General features: G+C 43.2%; 1 protein-coding gene across 1 annotated transcript; it reads right to left on the bottom strand.

Annotated features, from left to right (window-relative positions):
• Positions 1-810: 810 nt before the first annotated feature.
• On the bottom strand, positions 811-16,323 carry nes (nestin). Its single transcript, XM_074684354.1, has 5 exons — positions 16,135-16,323; positions 11,728-12,847; positions 9,934-10,058; positions 4,168-4,229; positions 811-3,701 (listed from the first exon to the last, which is right to left on the bottom strand). Exons 2-5 carry the CDS (start codon positions 12,553-12,555, stop codon positions 1,375-1,377), a joined length of 3,342 nt encoding a protein of 1,113 aa, XP_074540455.1. The 5' UTR covers positions 12,556-12,847; positions 16,135-16,323; the 3' UTR covers positions 811-1,374.
• Between the last annotated feature and the right edge of the window lie 144 nt (positions 16,324-16,467).

Below are 16,467 nucleotides of genomic sequence, written 5' to 3'. Positions count from 1 at the left end.
GCAAGAAAGAAAGAAAGAAAGAAAGAAAAAAGAGAGAAAGAAAGAAAAAAGAAAGAAAGAAAAAAGAAAGAAAGGATGATGAAAGAAAGAAAGAAAGAAAGAAAGAAAGAAAGAAAGAAAGAAAGAAAGGAAGAAAAGAGGAAGAAAGAAAGAAAAAAGAAAGCAAGCATAAAGAAAAGAAAGCTAGAAATAAAACAGAAAGAAAGAAAGAAAGAGAAAGAAAGAAAGAAAAAGAAAGAAAGAAAGAAAGAAAGAAAGAAAGAAAGAAAGAAAGAAAGAAAGAAAGAAAGAAAAAAGAGAGAAAGAAAGGAAGAAAAGAGAGAGAAAGAAAAAAGAAAGAAAGGATGATGAAAGAAAGAAAGAAAGAAAGAAAGAAAGAAAGAAAGAAAGAAAGAAAGAAAGAAAGAAAAAAGAGAGAAAGAAAGAAAGGAAGAAAGGAAGAAAAGAGAAAGAAAGAAAGAAAGAAAGAAAGAAAGAAAGAAAGAAAGAAAGAAAGAAAGAAAAGTTATCTTCCCAGGGCTGTAAAACTTGAGGTTAGCCACAGGTGCATGGAAAGTTGGTGGGCTGTTGATGTTGTAGGAGGTGAAGTAGAGCGGTGGCAGGCTTTATTGACAGATGGGATGAAGATTTAGTTCAACTAAATGTTAACTTTTAATTTTTACTTTTTTTTAAAGCTACAAGGAGCCACTGCCAAGGAGTTCCCCCTCTTTAAAAAGTATTTCAACATTTCTCATAGCCGCACTTCTTTTGAATCCTGCTTCAGAAATCAAACAGAGACTTGGACGATGTGCTGAATCTACATTTTATTTTGAACTGTTGATGTACCGTAAAATCTTGTAGCTGGATTTAACGTGAGTTTAACAGAAAATCAACCAAATACAAACACACATGTAGCTTCTCCAGTAACTTTGACAGCAAAGCGTTAAATCTACACATGAGCCAAACTCAGAGAGATGATGTGAAATGAAATAACTCCACGGTGGAAACACGAGCCGTCTGTTTGACAGGCTGTGAATCTGCAGCTCTCAGAGCAATCCTACCCTACTGCTCTCATTGATTTCCATCAGATTAAGCAGCGATCAATGGATCCTCTGACTTTCAAACGACATTCTTTGTTCTGTCTTCATGCTGCTCCCTCATGCACACATGCCAAACCATCCTCCCAAACATGCACTGACAGACTTTCAAACCAAAGGAAAAACACGACGGCGAAAAGGAAATCTCATCCAGACTTGGCACATTGGTGGTTAGCTTCACAGACGGGTGCACCAAGGCACGGCTTTGGTTTTTATAGACGGCGGGATATAAATTTATTCATCCTACGACTACTTTAAGTACTTCTAAAGCTAATTCATCAAAATCACCTCCTCACTTCTACTCTGCTTCCTCTCCAGATGACCAGGGCTCCCCCTCAACGTCAGACTCCTCAGAGTGGACGAATTCTCCTTCAACATTTCTACACGTCTGTTTCATTTCCGGAAACATCTTCTTCCTCTCAGCTTCGGCTGAATCAATGTCCACCTTTGGGTCGTCCAAATCCCCCCAAAGCGAACGGTCAGCATATCCTTGATTCTTATTGGTTTGCTCGGCTGCTTCATTAAAGGCATCATCTGGTTGAAAGGTTGCGCCGGTCTCCAGGGAGGACATCCAGAAGTCGCTTTGAACACCCGAGCTGAAGAAGGCGTGGAGGTCTTTGTCTTTGCCGTTGGTGTTCGGTGGTTCTGCGGAGTCTTTCGTCCAAAAGATGTCCTTCTGATCAGGATCGATGTCAGGGGATGTCTCAAGGGGCTCGGCTTGGGGTGCCTTGCCTTCCTCGACAAAACCAAGAAAACTTTCAGCTGATTCCTGATGCTTGGTTTCACCTGGACTATCTAAGACATCCCATTGGGTCGTCTCGGCAACCTCTGGGAATTCCTTCGTCAGATGTTCCTGAGACGCTTCTAGAGACGCATCCTTGGCCACATCTACAGATTTTGCTTCCTCTTTATCCAGCTTGCTGAGTAGTTCACCAAAGACTGTTGGATCCTTGCAAGTCACCGAGGACACAATTTCTTCTTCCTCTCTTGTTGTACCTTCTTGGTCTTGGTGTTGAACCGTCTCACTGGTCCCTCCTTGAGGCTTCTCCACAGACGGATCCCCAAAACCAAAAGACGTGAGTTCAGACCCTGTTGATTGATCCTTGATTGACTCACTCCTTAGAGGAACTACATCCTCACTCTTGCTGATCTGCTGTTGAGCAAAGTGAGCACTGTAGCTGTCAGTGGCTAAGTTTTCCAACTCCTGCTCCACAAGTCTGTCGATCTCCAGTTCCTCGTCGTAACTCACATTTCTGTCCTCCATGGGTTCGGTGAGTTCTTCAGTTTCTTCCCAATGTCCCTTGCCGACTTCCTTTAGACCTTCTTCACGTTCTGGAAATTCAAGGCCAGTTCCTTGGTTAGTCTTCTGGGTGAACCCCACATCATAGACCTCATCCAACACTTCTCCTTCGACCTCCTCGCACAGATCCTCCATGGTGCCAAACCTCTTTGATTTAGCTTCGTCCCACGTCCCACTTCCTGTCTCCCCAACTTTCTTTTCCTGCTCCCCTTCGCTCGACTCGCTCTCGTCCATGTGCGACGCATGAGTGTTGGCATCCGTCTCGTCGCTCTTGTACCGAATCAGAGGACGAGTGTCAGCGAGAGTGTTGTCCTGAGCGTAGCTGTCACCCTCCACCTCCGTCCTCCACGACACGGAGACGTTCTGGGAATCCTCGTCTTCTTCTTTGTCGGAGAGCGGTGTATGCTCTAGGTCGAACGCAAGGGTCTGACCAACCGTCATCAAATCGTGTTGTTCCCTGGTCACATGCCCCTGCTCTCTGCCTGATATGTCCTCCTCTGGTGCTCTGACGTTGTCATCCTTCAGTTCGACTTTCCTTTCAATCACACTGTCCCACGTGTCCATCTCTTCGCCATCAGGGTACAACTTCTCCTCGACTCCCGTTGAGGCGCTCACCTCTTGCCTCGTCGCTGCTGCAGCCTCCTTCAAGATGGTTTCTTCATCTTCCTCAGGTTCACATTCAGACACAGGGCTGCTTGTTCTGGACTCAAAAGTTGGTTCAAGAAGTGCCTCGGTTTCAGAGTCAGTTTCTTCTTGGAGATGTTTGAGGTCTCTGTCGGTGTCTTTCTTGTCTTCCCAAGCGACCACAGGAGAACACGGCACTTTCTGATCCCGTTCTTCAGCGACCATGTTTGGCTCATCTGAGAAACCCCACAGTTCCTCTTTGTCAGGGTTTGGTGTGTCGTCGTTTGAGAGCGGCTCTCTGCAGAGGATGGACTCAACAGTGTGTTGGATCACCGACTCAGTGAATAGTCGTTCCACTTCGCCTTCTCCATCCTTGGATGATCCAATCAGAGCCTCCTCATTCGGAGGCGACAGGGGCTCGGCGTAGGTCACCGTCTCCTGAACTTCCTGTGGTCTGAAGTTTTCCACAGCGCCATCTTGAATAATTTTTGGATAAGGAGGCTCTGATGCTACAGGTTTCGCGTAAGTCTTTGGTGTTTCAGTGACGGTAACAGATTTTTTACTCCAGACTGGGGTTGTGGTCCTGGTTGTTTGCCTTGTTCCTGTCACGCCTCGGACAGATGAGAAGGAAGTGGTTTTGCGGCTGGTTGGCAGCTGCGTCTGGTAATTCTTTTTAACCCCATGAGAGCTGAAAGCTGCATCTGTGGAGGACACAGAGAGGAGCTCATGAATACACAATGACCTGTAAAGAGAAATGAGTCAGACTAAAACCATCCTCCGCTCTGTCATTCTCCGTTGTCTTGATGTGACACTGACACCATGAAGCACCTTCCTCCTAAAGCTTTATTAAAACGAACGTCCTCATTGGAGGTTGGACACTAATGGGAGGTTATTGATCGTCATTTCCTTTCTCCGTTTTCTAACTTACTGGAAACTGAACCATATGGCTCAATAACCTTCAGGGACCGCCTGAGGTGGCTTACATTACAGGACCCAAAGTGCCAACCTCAGCTCCCTTATCCCAGTAAACCCAGTCAGACTGATATGATAAACTGTTTTTAACAGGAGGAGCTTTTAGACAGATTGAAGTGAAATTATCCACTCATAAAGGAAGATCAGAGAGAGGATTAAACGATGGAAAAGTGGTGATGGATTATTGTGAAGTACCTGTGATGAATGTGTTTCTGTGAGATACGTTTCCCTTGAGATTCTCGCCGTCCAGCAGAGCTCTGCAGAGACAAAGAAGAAGAGAAGCAGCAGGTGAAAATGTGAAGCAAAACCTTCATAACCCAATCTGCAAACTGCCTGTTTTTAGGAAACACATCAGATTTTTCTCTGGTACTTTTTTGGGATGTCTTTCTGTCTCTGGGCGTGCTTTCCGAGACTGATATTGGCTGATTTTCTTCTTGCTGATTGTCTTAACAGTGGAATCACAGACCTTAACACCAGAAAAAAACCTGATGTACTGACAGTCCAGCTCGTATCAGAATTTCTAGACAGCTGGAGTCACAGACTGAGGAGTTTTATGAGTGTTTTCAGGGCACGACTTCTTGTCCTACTCCATCTTGCCTACAGTGAACTGACAGGTTTCTGGCAAAAGTTGGACTTTTTGCGTATCTGCTGCAACCTGCTGGAGCAGGGAAGCAGCTGGACCACAACAAAGTGGATCCAGTGCGAGTAGAATAGAATAGAATAGAACAGAGTAGAATAGAATAAAACTTTATTGTCATTAACAAGTACAACGAAATTGAAGTCACAGCAGCTATCAAGAAAACAAAAGTAAGAAAGTGTATAGAAAGTGTAAAAAGCTCCATAAGAAAATAGATGCTGACAGCTTGTCCATCATTGTCCAGTCAGCCAGCCTCCACCTCCACAGGGTCCAGGACTGAGCTTCTTCAGCAGTCTGTTCAGTCTCTGTCTCCTGGATCCTGTATCCTAGCATGATGCTACTCTGCCCTCTGGTATTCCCTCTGTTGCTGGGTTAGCACAGCTAGCTTGTCCATCTTATTGGAGATAGATCTTACGTTCCCAATAACGATGGATGGAAGGACAGGTCCATGTCGTCACTTCTTAGCTCACACCTGAGAACCAGCACGTCGTCCTCACCTCCTTCTCCTCATCTTGTGGGGAAACACCCGGCCTAGCACCAGTTAGCATTGACATGCTACAGGCTGCTATCAGCTGATTTAACATGTAAACAATGCAGCCCTGGTTACATGTAGGATCTCCAGACAAACCTACTTAATAACCTACTTAAGTACTGTCACAAAGAACATGGTTTGGTGGTCCACAGCTTCCTGACTGACCAGGAAACAGATCTTGCTGCCCAGACGTTAAACTGTTAAATGGTCTGATGTGTCGTACTGGTGACTTGGATAAAATCAGTATTTCTGATCCTGATTCTGGTTTTAGAGGGTAACAGAGGACAGGACTAGGACTGAGGGCAACTTTTGTTGCGCCTCAGCAGCCGGAGCAGACTGAGGTCTGTTGTTATGGAAATGAAGAGAAGGGCCTGCCATTGAGGAGCCATCTGCAGCATCCACACACACACACACACACACACACACACACACACACACACACACACACACACAGAGCAACACACATGATATTATGAGCAGCTCATGCAGCACTAACACGTCTGTCTCTGTTCACACATGTTGAGCACATCAGCCGTCATTCCATCACATCAGCATCTGCGTCCTTTAACCTTCCTTTGAGGTTTAAATCAAACTCATCATAGAGAGACCTGATCTGGGACTCTGAGATCCATCCTCTGGTCTCCCTCCTCCTCCTCTGATACTTGAGACTCCCACAGCTCATAAACGGGATCTTCAGGCTGAGGGCGAGGGTCAATATTTGGAAGAAGAGGGAGAAGGAGACGCCACCGTAGAGATGCATAATGGATAAGTCAGTCTGTCAAAGACGGCGCAGGCTGCTGTTTCAGAGGGGGGGCAGTCCAGACGGCTGGGCCCACAGTGGACCGGACTTTAATAGGTCTGCTAATGCTGCTGCTGCTACTAATGGGAATGAGTCCTCCAGTTTCTCTTTCACCAATTAAAAACAAAGAAGGGCCTCTTAGGAAATCTAAGTCTCTTTTTGTAGCTCTGTTTTGGTCTGCACTACCCCACTGCACAATACCAAAATTTCAACATGAGCTGGCATGCATCAAATATGGCGGGACCAGGGATAAAAAAAAAGTCAGCCTCCACTTCAAACATTGAGGCGTCATTTTTATCTTTTTATATCTTGAAATAGACACTTTTGGACTTTTCAGGTGAATGTGGCTCAAATTAAGTCTCATTGAACATTTTCACTACTAGAAGGACAAAAAACACTTGCTTAAATGTCATTTTTGCAGTGTAGCGATGATTGGTTAAAGATGTTAAGCCCGATGCTACTACGTATCTGTAGGCTAACGTGACAACAAGCTAACTTTGTCAGTTTGTAGCGTAGTTTAGCAGCTGCTATATTTCTCTCTCCTCACAGCCCGGTGCTCTGAGACGTGTCTGTAACGTGTAACGTTAGTGAATCCTGGTTCTGTCCTACCAGAGCTCATCTACCAACTCCAACCTCACCAAGCAGAGCTAACGTAACCTGGCTCTTCATTTTATTGATAGACTCTCAAGTTTGAACAGACCACTGCAGAATAACTGCTGACTGTGGGTTGGAGGCAACATTAGCACAAACAGATTATGTGTTAGCCTTTAGCCTGTGTTTCAGCCTTAAGCCCTTTTTAGCCTTTAGCTTGGGTTTTAGCCTTCAGCCTATGTTTTAACCTTTGACTAGAATTTTGGCCTTTAGCTTCTGTTTTAGCCCTGAGCTTGTGTTTTAGCCTTTAGCCCCCACTTAGCCTTTGGTCCTTAGTTTAGCCTTAAATTCATATCTTAACCTTTTGCTTGTGTTTTAGCCTTTAGCTTGTGTTTTAGCCTTTAGCCCGTGTTTTAGCTTGTAGCTTATGTTTTAGCCATAAGCTTGTGTTTTAGTTTTTGACCAGTATTTCTGCCTTTAGCTTGTGTTTTAGCCCTATAGCTTGTGTTCAAGCCTTAAGCCTGTGTTTTAGCCTTAATCTCTTAACTTAGCCTTAAGCTAATGCTTTAGCCCTTTAGCCCTGAGCTTTTGTTTTAGCCTTTGAATTTTGCCTGAGCCTTTAGCCCCTGCTTAAGATTTTGGCCTTTGTTTTGGCCTTTCACTTATGTTTTAGCCTCTAGCTTGTGTTATTGCCTTTTGCATGTATTTAATTGTTTTATATTGGCTTTAGCCTGTAGCTTTTGTTTAAGCCTTTAACTCTTGTCTTAGCCTTTAGCCAGTGTTTAACTTGAAGTTTGTGTTTTAGCCTTTAGCTTGTGTTACAGCCTTAAGCCTTTGTTTAAGCCTTAGGCTCTTATCTTAGCCTTACACTAGTGCTTTACCCTTTAGTACATGTTTTAGCCTTTAGCTTGTGTTTCAGCCTTTAGCTTGTGTTTTAGCCTCTTGTTTCTGTTTTGGCCTTTAGCATGTATTTTATTGTTTTAGATTGTGTTTAGCCTGTAGCTTTTATTTAAGCCTTTAGTTCTTGTTTTAGCCTTCAGCCTGTGTTTAACTTGTGGTTTGTGTTTTAGCCTTTAGCTTGTGCTCTGTCTCACTCCTGTTTCTCTTTCTTCTGCTCTTCTGTCCTTTTTCTGTCTGACAGTTAGGCTCCAGTGTCCACCATTACTACAAAATTAATCACAGAAATCATTATCATCAAAGAAAAACACAGATCTCTCTTCTCTCTGCTAAATTTCATCAGCCGGCGTGGTGTTGTCATAGAGACTTAGACGTGCATCCCAATTGGGAAGCTAAAAGGAAGCTAGGAAGTGGCATTTTAAAATTACCTTTATTGGCGCTGATAATTTCATTTTAAAGTGTGGATTACTATCGGCATATATCTAGAAGGGAGACTTTTTCAAGATCACTTGTTTTCTGATCAGTCTGGTGAGGACTTCTGTAAATTCGCCTACTACCACCCGGGCTGTAAACATCACTCTGAGGCTTTCACAGCATGTTTGTTGAAGTCATATCCTGTTTCCTGAGACTCACTGGGAAACAGGACATGATCCCCACACCCACAGTCTCCTCTCCTGATGGGCAAGGCGAGACTTCACACTTTAAGAGGGACCTGAACAAGTCTGGAAAATGTCCAGGAACGAGCCCTGAGAGTTTAAACCCAAAACATGAGTGAGTGGAAGTGTATCAAGTTAAATGAGCTCAGTCGACTGTTTAAAGGACAAAGAAAGTTTTGTAGGAGTTAAAGAAAACATAATTTAGCAGCTGAGAAAGTGGAGGAGAGGAGGCTTTTAACAAACATCAAACATGTTTCATTACATGCAACACTGAACCCACGCCTGACTGACATCAAACAGCTCAGCGGCTCAGATCCTCCACCTCGCTGAAGTTTTAATGCTTCATCACAGTGTGAGGCAAAGGTGTCTCCTCGTGACTGACACTTCATTAAAAACACTCCATTATAAATCTAAAGAGCTGAGATCTGAAACAGGAAGCTCATCTCCATCAGAGCGTCTCTGCTCTGGCATTTTAAATGACATCCATTGAAAACAAGAGACGTGAAATAAGGGGCTGTTTTTTCATCTCTTGATCTTAATGTCTTTGACAAAGCTGGAGGAGCAGGGTACAAATCTGACATGTAAGTAGGCAGTTAAAAACCACAACAACAAACAGAGAGATGAGAAGACTGTAAAGAATAAAATCCTTTAACTTTGAGAGGAACGGCTTTTCATCTGAACCTTGAAGACTCCCCCTGGTTTTAGAGAAATTCATAGTGAAACATGTCAGAGATACTTTCCCAACTTCTTCAGGAGTTTTATGGATAAACTTCACCGCTGATTTCTTCTTCTTTCTCTATAAATTTCCCTCATGCCACTTTCCTCCACTGTCAAGGTTTCATCCCTTTATAGCTTGTTACACATTCTATTTTCCCGCCTTTGGTGAGTCACATGACCAGCTGCACGGAACTCTCTATCATTGTGACATCATCACCAAATGCTGCCCTCTCAGGAGTGAAATTGACAGAAGTTTCAGAAACATCTCCTCATAGATGCCACAATTTAGACCAAATCTCTGAAAAAATGACATATTTTTTTGTAAATTTTGTCGGGAATCCATCCATGTTAGTTGTAAACCGGTATGACTTTTACTTGATTGTGTAGAGGCCCAAATGCCGCAGCTTGTGTAGAGCTGGATCCTCCTTTCTCATTTGTTCTAATAAGGGGAGCTGAAAGAGCTTCTGTGGAGTTCACCAACTTCGAGGGCTCGTCATTCAAAAACCATTTGAGAAACAACAAATTCCTTCATAGGTTTTGTAAAGCATGGCCCACTCTCTCATTTGGTTGAATTTCAAGCTGATATCATTTATGGCTTTGGAGGAGATCATTTTTTAAAAGGGCCAAATATGTGGCCAAATCTTACTTTGGAAGCTTAATAGGGTACTTCCTGTTTGAGATAGGTCAGGGGTGTCTGCACATTATTTTTGCGTGTCATTTTTATGTTGATTTGATCCCTGTACCACATTCCTACTGCCATTGAGAGCCACTTTAGTGTGCCTTGGTGGCGCTAGAGAGCGCTTTTGTTATGTTGGTGTTAATTTTTGTATTTTATCACATTTTTTGCCAAATCTAATGTGTGTGCTGTTATGGGGCCGTTATGTTTAGGGGACAAATTAGAGTTTAAAGAGTATAATAAGAAGAAAGAAATACAATACTGTCATCTCTCTTAGCTTGAGGACTTGATTACATGTGGGTTTGGAAACTTTTGGCGCGGTGTTTATGTGGTTAATGGTGCCTCTACAGCCAGCCTCAAGTGGACACTCAAGGAACTGCAGTTGTTAGCACTTGACCAGACCTAAACTGTATGTTCTGCTCTCCGGGAATAACACTTCCTGACGGGTTGGCGTACCTGTATGTCGCTACCTCCATCCCCAGTGACATCTTAGCCTGCAGCAGGCCTCTGTTCTCCAGGAGGATACGCTCGATCTGCTGGCCCAGCTCCTCTTTCTCCACCTCAAGGCTTTCCAAATGCTCCTGGCAAAACAGGAAGCAGGAGAGGAAAAGGAAGTGGTTAAAAAAAGGTATGGAAGCATTCTTGTGGTTAAGAAGGGTCGAAAAAAAACAGTCACTCTGTGGCCTGAAGTAAAACCATCTTTAGAGGGTATTCGTCTTTGGAGGAGTCTTATTTTGTGGAAGTCTGACACGTCACTGATTTTTAGTCAGGCTTGGAAAGCAAAGCATCGTTTTTACGTATTCTTAAGCTGGATGTTTAACCCCTCAGACCGGACTATGACTCAGAGCTAATTCTGTCCGCCCCAACCTTTAAATATTTAACCCTATAGTGACAATTTTATCTCATCAACATGATCAGGTCTGCAGCCCTTACTTTCATTGGAGCCATTTAGCCTCAGCTCACCTGGATTAAAGTCACTCAGGAGCCACAAAATCTACTTCATCTTCATGAAAAAGACTATAGTATGTACAGTTCTATACATAGTTTAAGATAGTGGAAAAACTATCAAAGGTTTTTTTTTTAATTTATGAAATTGTACATGTGATGTCTTAGTTTGATATTTTAAACAAATCCTCAGAAATTTCAAATATTTGAAATATGTCGAAAAATTGAAATTTAGAAAGGTAAAAATAAAACAAGATATTTCAAAATTTTGGAAATTTCAAAAACTTGTAAAAAATTCAAAAATCTTTTAGGTTTAATTTCTTTTTTAATTTAAGAAAAATGTGAATTTTTCAAAATTAAAAAAAAAAGAAATATAAAAATGTTTAAAAGGTAAAAATGAAAAAAAATAAGAGATTTTAAATGTTTAAAATTTCCAAATTTTGGAAATTTTAAAAATTTGTAAAAACTTCAAAAATCTTTCAGACTTAATTAAAAAAAATTGAATTTTTAAAAATTTCAAAAATATTGAAGAATTAAAAATATGTTAAAATGTCAAAGTTTTTGAATGAATTCTTATATTTGATAATGTATCTTAACATATGCTGATAATATTGCTAAACTCTTTCTTTGCTTAAAAAAAGGTTAACAAAACTGCACAATTTATCAAATGTGTTTAAGAAAATACTATAGACAAAATGATGTAGCAATATTTTTTGTGGATTTGTTTTAAAGGTGGGATAAACAGCTCAGTTTTTTAAAAATTTTAAATTTTCAGCTATTTTTTGATGGGTCAGACTTTAATGCTGAAGCTCCCTTCAGACCTAAAGATTTCACTCAGTTAAGAACTCTTACATGCCTTTACAGTGGGGCATTTGCCATTTTCTTAAAGGGATATTCCACTTTAATGACATAAACCTGCAGTGAGTCAGCAGTTTCTGACAGAAAAGAGCTAAAGCCCGGTTTCCACCAAGCAGTTCAGTTCAGTTCGTCTTGGTATGGCATGCATTTAGTGGTGTTTACTCTGACTAAAACCAGGACAGGTCCCCAAATTACCGACCCATACCGTCCCACTTTTTGGGAACCTTCGGTTGGGGTGCCATACCAATCTGATTGGTCCACAAAATAATAACCCTCCCATGTCTAAATCTTCAGTTGACTTTGGGTTTATTGATCCAACCTGTACCGGACTGTACCGATCCGTACCGGACCACTTGGTGGAAACATTGTTATTTATCTTAATGATCATTTTAGCTGAGCTTCCCAGTTTGCCTTGGTATTTTATGAAATGATGGACTCTGAACTAACCTGCAGCTCCTGGACCTCCTGGCTGAACCTCTGCCCCTGCTGGTCCGCCGTCTTCTCCAGGTGGATCCCGACTTCCTGAGCAGAGATGATCTCCTTCTCCAGCGCCTGCAGCTTCAGCTGGCTCTCCTTTTTCTCCTGACTGACTTGGTTCAGCCGGCTCCTGGTCTGGTTCAGGGACTCCTCCAGCTGAGCCAGCTGTCCCTGGTAGGCCTCAGCCGCCTCCTGCCAGGCCCTGGTGGCTCTCTGGGAGAACTCCTGCCCCAGATCCAGGAGGTCTGGGTTCTGGTGTCTCGTCTGAGCGAATGATGGCAGCGCTGTGGATCTGGAGGTGAGCTGGGCCTCTAAGTGGGACACGTCCTCCTCGTGGGTTCGGATCAGGTGCGTCAGCTCATTCTCCAGCTGGTTCACCTTCTCCCTGAGCCAGATCTGAGCCCTCTGCTCCTCCTGGAGCTCCTTCCTGCTCCTCTCCAGCCTCGTCTGGGCCTCCACGTGGGCCTGAGCCTCCTTCTGCCTCAGCAGGTCCAGGGCGTGGAGCTCCTCCACCAGCTGGCCCACCTCCATCTCCATGTAGACCCTGTCCCTCCAGGCTGCTTCCACCTCCAGCCTCCCACAGCGCAGCTCCTCCTCCAGGCCTCTCCTCCTGCTCAGAGCTCCATGTTTGCTGTGACGGAGAACCTGGATCTCTTTAGCCAGCGTAGCATTCTCTTCCTCCAGGTGTTTGACCCGGCTCAGGTAGGTCTCCAAGCGTCGGTTCAGGTTCAGCATCTGGTGCTTCTCCTCACCCATGTGGCTCTGCTGAGAGCTTTTATGCGCGTTGAAAAACTCCATGTCAGAGATAGAAAACAGAGCGGTTTGGCAGCCGAGGCCTCACTCAGAGGTTCACTAATTAGGATTTGGCTCCCGGCTCCGTCTCTGTGTCCAGGACCAGGTCTGTGGGGACTTCTCTGTGTGAGTGAGGCTCCTTTGAGGCTCTGGCAGTGTGGCTGCCAGCAAAGAGCTTCCCTTTCATAGTGGAGTTAATGAAGGGGCTGGGCACGGGGACGGGAGGGAGGAGGGACGAAGAGGGAGGAGACACCAGGCCAAGGAGGGAGGAGAGAGGATGGAGAGGAGAGGAGATGAGCTGGAGAGGAGGGGGTGAAAGAGACGGGAAAGGGCAGAGAGGAGATGATGTAATCCTCAAGGTTAACTCTTTCACTGCTGGGACACTTTACAGCTGAGAAATAATCTCTGCTGATGAAAAAAAAAACCGAAACAGTCCAAACCAAACGTTCAGAAGCTCTGATTGAGACACTGACTGACCTGAAGGTAACGACTGAACGCTACATCCTCACCTGTCTCTCAGGTGTCTCTGATCCCTGATGATCAGTGGTCAGTTTTCTGCTTCTGACCATGTAACATGTTCTCCATTAGGGGGCACTATGGGGGAAATATGTCAGGATGGTTTAATGTCAGGATCATTTGGATTTTTTCAGGATTTATTCCAATATTTAGAGTATTTTGATCTGAATACATAATAAAAGGAAGGAAAATGGGAATGAAGGAAGCAGGGAGGAAGGAAAAAAGGAAAGGGAAGGAGGAAGTAGATAGAAGACAGAGAGAAATAGGGAAGGAAGGAAGAAATGAGAAGGAAGGAAGGAAAGTGAAAAGGAAGAAAAGGGGTGAGGAACAGGGGAATGGGTGAATAGGGAAGAATGAAGTAAGGAAGGAAGGAAGAAGAAAAAAAGGACAAAAGTAAAGGAAGGAAGAAAGAAAATATAAAAAAGAAGACAAGAATGGAAAAAATTAAGAAAATAATAAGAAGGGAAGGAAGAAAGGAAGGAAGCAAGGGAGAAGGGGGAAAGGAAAGAGAAAGAAGGAAGTAGGTAGAAGGAAGGAAGGAAGATATGGAAGAAATGAAGGAAAGAAGGAAGAAAGGGGGTGGGGAAACAGGTAGAATAAGGGAGGGAGGAAGAAAGAAAGGAAGGAAGGAAGGAAGGAAGGAAGGAAGGAAGGAAGGAAGGAAGGAAGGAAGGAAGGAAGGAAGGAAAAAAGGAAAGGGAAGGAGGAAGTAGGTAGAAGATAGGGAAAAATTGGGAAGGAAGAAAGGAAAGTAAAAAGGAAGAAAGGGGGTGAGGAACAGGGGAATGGGTGAAAAGGAAGGAAGAAGGAAATGAAGGACAAAAGTAAAAGAAGGAAGAAAGAAAACAAAAAAGAAGACAAGGAAGGAAGAAAATAAGGAAAATTACCAGAAAGGAAGGAAGGAAGCAAGGAAGAGAAGGGAAAGGGGGGAGAAAGGTGATAAGGATAGAGAGAAGGATGGGAAGGAGGGAAAGTGGTAAAAAAGGAAGGAAAGGAGGAAGAAACCATGCACGTGAGTAAGCAAGCAAGGAAAGAAAGAAGGAACTATCAAACAAGGACAGAAGGAAGCAAGCAAGGAGGCAAGCTTGGAATAAACCAAGGAAGAAATGAAGTGAGGAAGCAAGGTAGGAAGGGACAAAGTGAGAAGGAAGGAAGGAAGGAAGGAGGGAATAAAGCAAGAAAGAGTGGAAGCAAGGAATAAAGGAAATAGGAAACAAAGTGAGTAAGGCTGAAAGGGAAAAAAGGATAGAATATTTAAGGAAGCAAGGAATAAAAAGTAAGTAAGGGGGACAGCACATGAATAGGATGGGCCCTTTGAAGAATCTCACACACACACACACCTGCATGAGGAAACACACACGGTGAGGTTAACGTGTGGGGCACTTTAACGTGTTTTCATGAAATATCGGAGCATGTGAGGGGGCAGTGATCATGTTTTATTCACAGGAAGGGCATCCAGAGAGCAGTTTATACGTCCTCTCCACCTACAGGGCAGCAGAGAGGTCGTTTCAGAGCGTTACATCCATCATCAGGGCATCCAGGAGGGCGCTTCAGCAGATTCCTCTCCCAGATAAGAGGAACACCATCCCCCAACACAGCAGATTCACAGATTCCCCTCAGCTCACAGGGTTTGACTTCATGGGAACCAAGTGATGCAAAGGAAGAGGAGTGTTTTACTTCTCCAGCTCCATCTAGTGGTGATATTTCTACACTGCTACTTCACACCAAGCTGTTTACTGTTGAGTCAGAATGGATGGATCCTAAAGAAGTGCAAAGAACCTATTTTTTCAAATTAAGGAAATATTGTTGGGATTCGGAAACACTTTCAAAGTTGTCCAAGAGTTTTCCAAGATTGACTGCTTTCAAAATTGGTCGGTATATCAAAGATTTCTTATGCATCCTGTTTTGAACAGTCACTTAATGCTGCTGCTTGTTTTGTATGTATTTAATGTTTATGGCTGCTCCCTGACGTGTTGCTTTTTATGTAGTTTCATGTTTGATAGCAGTGTGTTATTTGTGTTCTTATCATTGTTTTTCTTACTCCGACATGTTTTTGTTTTGTTTTATTTAGTTCTTCTCAGATAGATACCTTTTTAAACATCTGACCAGAGACTACAGATAGAAACAGGCTTTTTTACTAACTCTTGGAAATTTACAGAAATGTTTATGAATGTGCATTGATCCTACAAATAAAACAAATAAGGTAAAGTGAAGTTAATACACATCTTTAGCAGCATGGAAATAGCCCCACCTAGTGAAAAGGGGCAGTAAAAGCTCTCAAATATAGAATCAGATTTTTTGCCAAATAGTTTTTACATTATAAGAGTTTGTTGGTCTGTTGGTGCAAAATGAAAAAAAAAAAGAAAAAATAAAAGCTTAAAATTTCTAATGTGTGATGACAGAATGACAAATGAAGCCAGAACAAAACTGAATAAATATAAAAGAATAAAAACTACTGGAAGTGTCAGAGCTCACTCACTTAAACAGACATCAAAATATAGTTTTCATTAATTAAATAATTTATGTCATGTCAGATCATCAAAAGGACAAGACACAAACATTTTACTCTTTCCTTTCTGCAAGTCACTATTTCATTCTGTCAATATCAGTAGCCAGTTTCTGCTAACAGTGAGTTCTGGGATTTATCAGAATTGTTAACGAGAAAAAAATAATTTTAAGGTCCCATATTTTGCTCCTTTTCTGCAGTTTAATCTGGATCATTGATGTCTTCATGAAATGGTAGTAACATGTTTTGGTCCAAAAAGCCAATAAATCAAGCACAGCAGCATTGTTTCCAGGCTCTCATAGCCCCTCTGTTCAGAACGCTCTGATTTAGTGGGCGTGGCCTTCATATGTAAACGAGCCACCGCTGATACCGCCCCGCTCTTCCACGTCACTGAGAGCTGCGCCACGAGCTCCGAGTGCACAATGTTTAGAAAACCGTAACATTACGGGCTAAAACAACAGGCTAACCACAGTTAGCATCCTGAAGCTAACACAGAGACAGGGGGGACACTGAGGAAAAGCTCTTCCATCTGCTCCACAGCACACAGCATTTAAAATACTCACATTTCCAGGGTCCCAGGTTTGTTGGAGGATGGTTGGTAATGCGCCTGGATTCAGGACCAGTCTATTGGCTAGCCCTCTGTTGGACTGTCCAAAGTTGGAAAAGCAGTCGGCCGTGAAGTGACTAGCACACACATGCTCAGTTTTACTGAGTGTAGCTGGAACATTTCCTGATAAATGAACTCTAGACACTTAGTCTGTCTTCTTCTGAGATGGGAAGCTTGAGCATGGAGCTATGTGGCTGTTTACAGCCAAAAACAGCGAAGCGCTTCAGCTTTGGCACAGCAGCGGGACCGGGGAGGAGGTTCGGGGGTATCTGCTCCGGTGGACCAATCA

Source organism: Halichoeres trimaculatus, unplaced genomic scaffold (genome assembly GCF_033239565.1).
Source record: "Halichoeres trimaculatus isolate MK-OKI-2021-1 unplaced genomic scaffold, fHalTri1.1 fHalTri1_scaffold_12, whole genome shotgun sequence".
Lineage (NCBI taxonomy): Eukaryota > Metazoa > Chordata > Actinopteri > Labriformes > Labridae > Halichoeres > Halichoeres trimaculatus.
The sequence above is the reverse complement of the archived record's forward strand: the minus strand, read 5'-3'. Positions and strand labels throughout refer to the sequence as shown.

Excerpts from the sequence above, each read along its gene's own strand:
- nes (XM_074684354.1), bottom strand. The coding sequence starts at position 12,555 with ATGGAGTTTTTCAACGCGCATAAAAGCTCTCAGCAGAGCCACATGGGT. Across the intron at positions 10,059-11,727 it reads AGGAGGTCCAGGAGCTGCAG|GAGCATTTGGAAAGCCTTGA; the intron begins GTTAGTTCAGAG and ends CTGTTTTGCCAG. Across the intron at positions 4,230-9,933 it reads ATGGAGGTAGCGACATACAG|AGCTCTGCTGGACGGCGAGA; the intron begins GTACGCCAACCC and ends TTGTCTCTGCAG.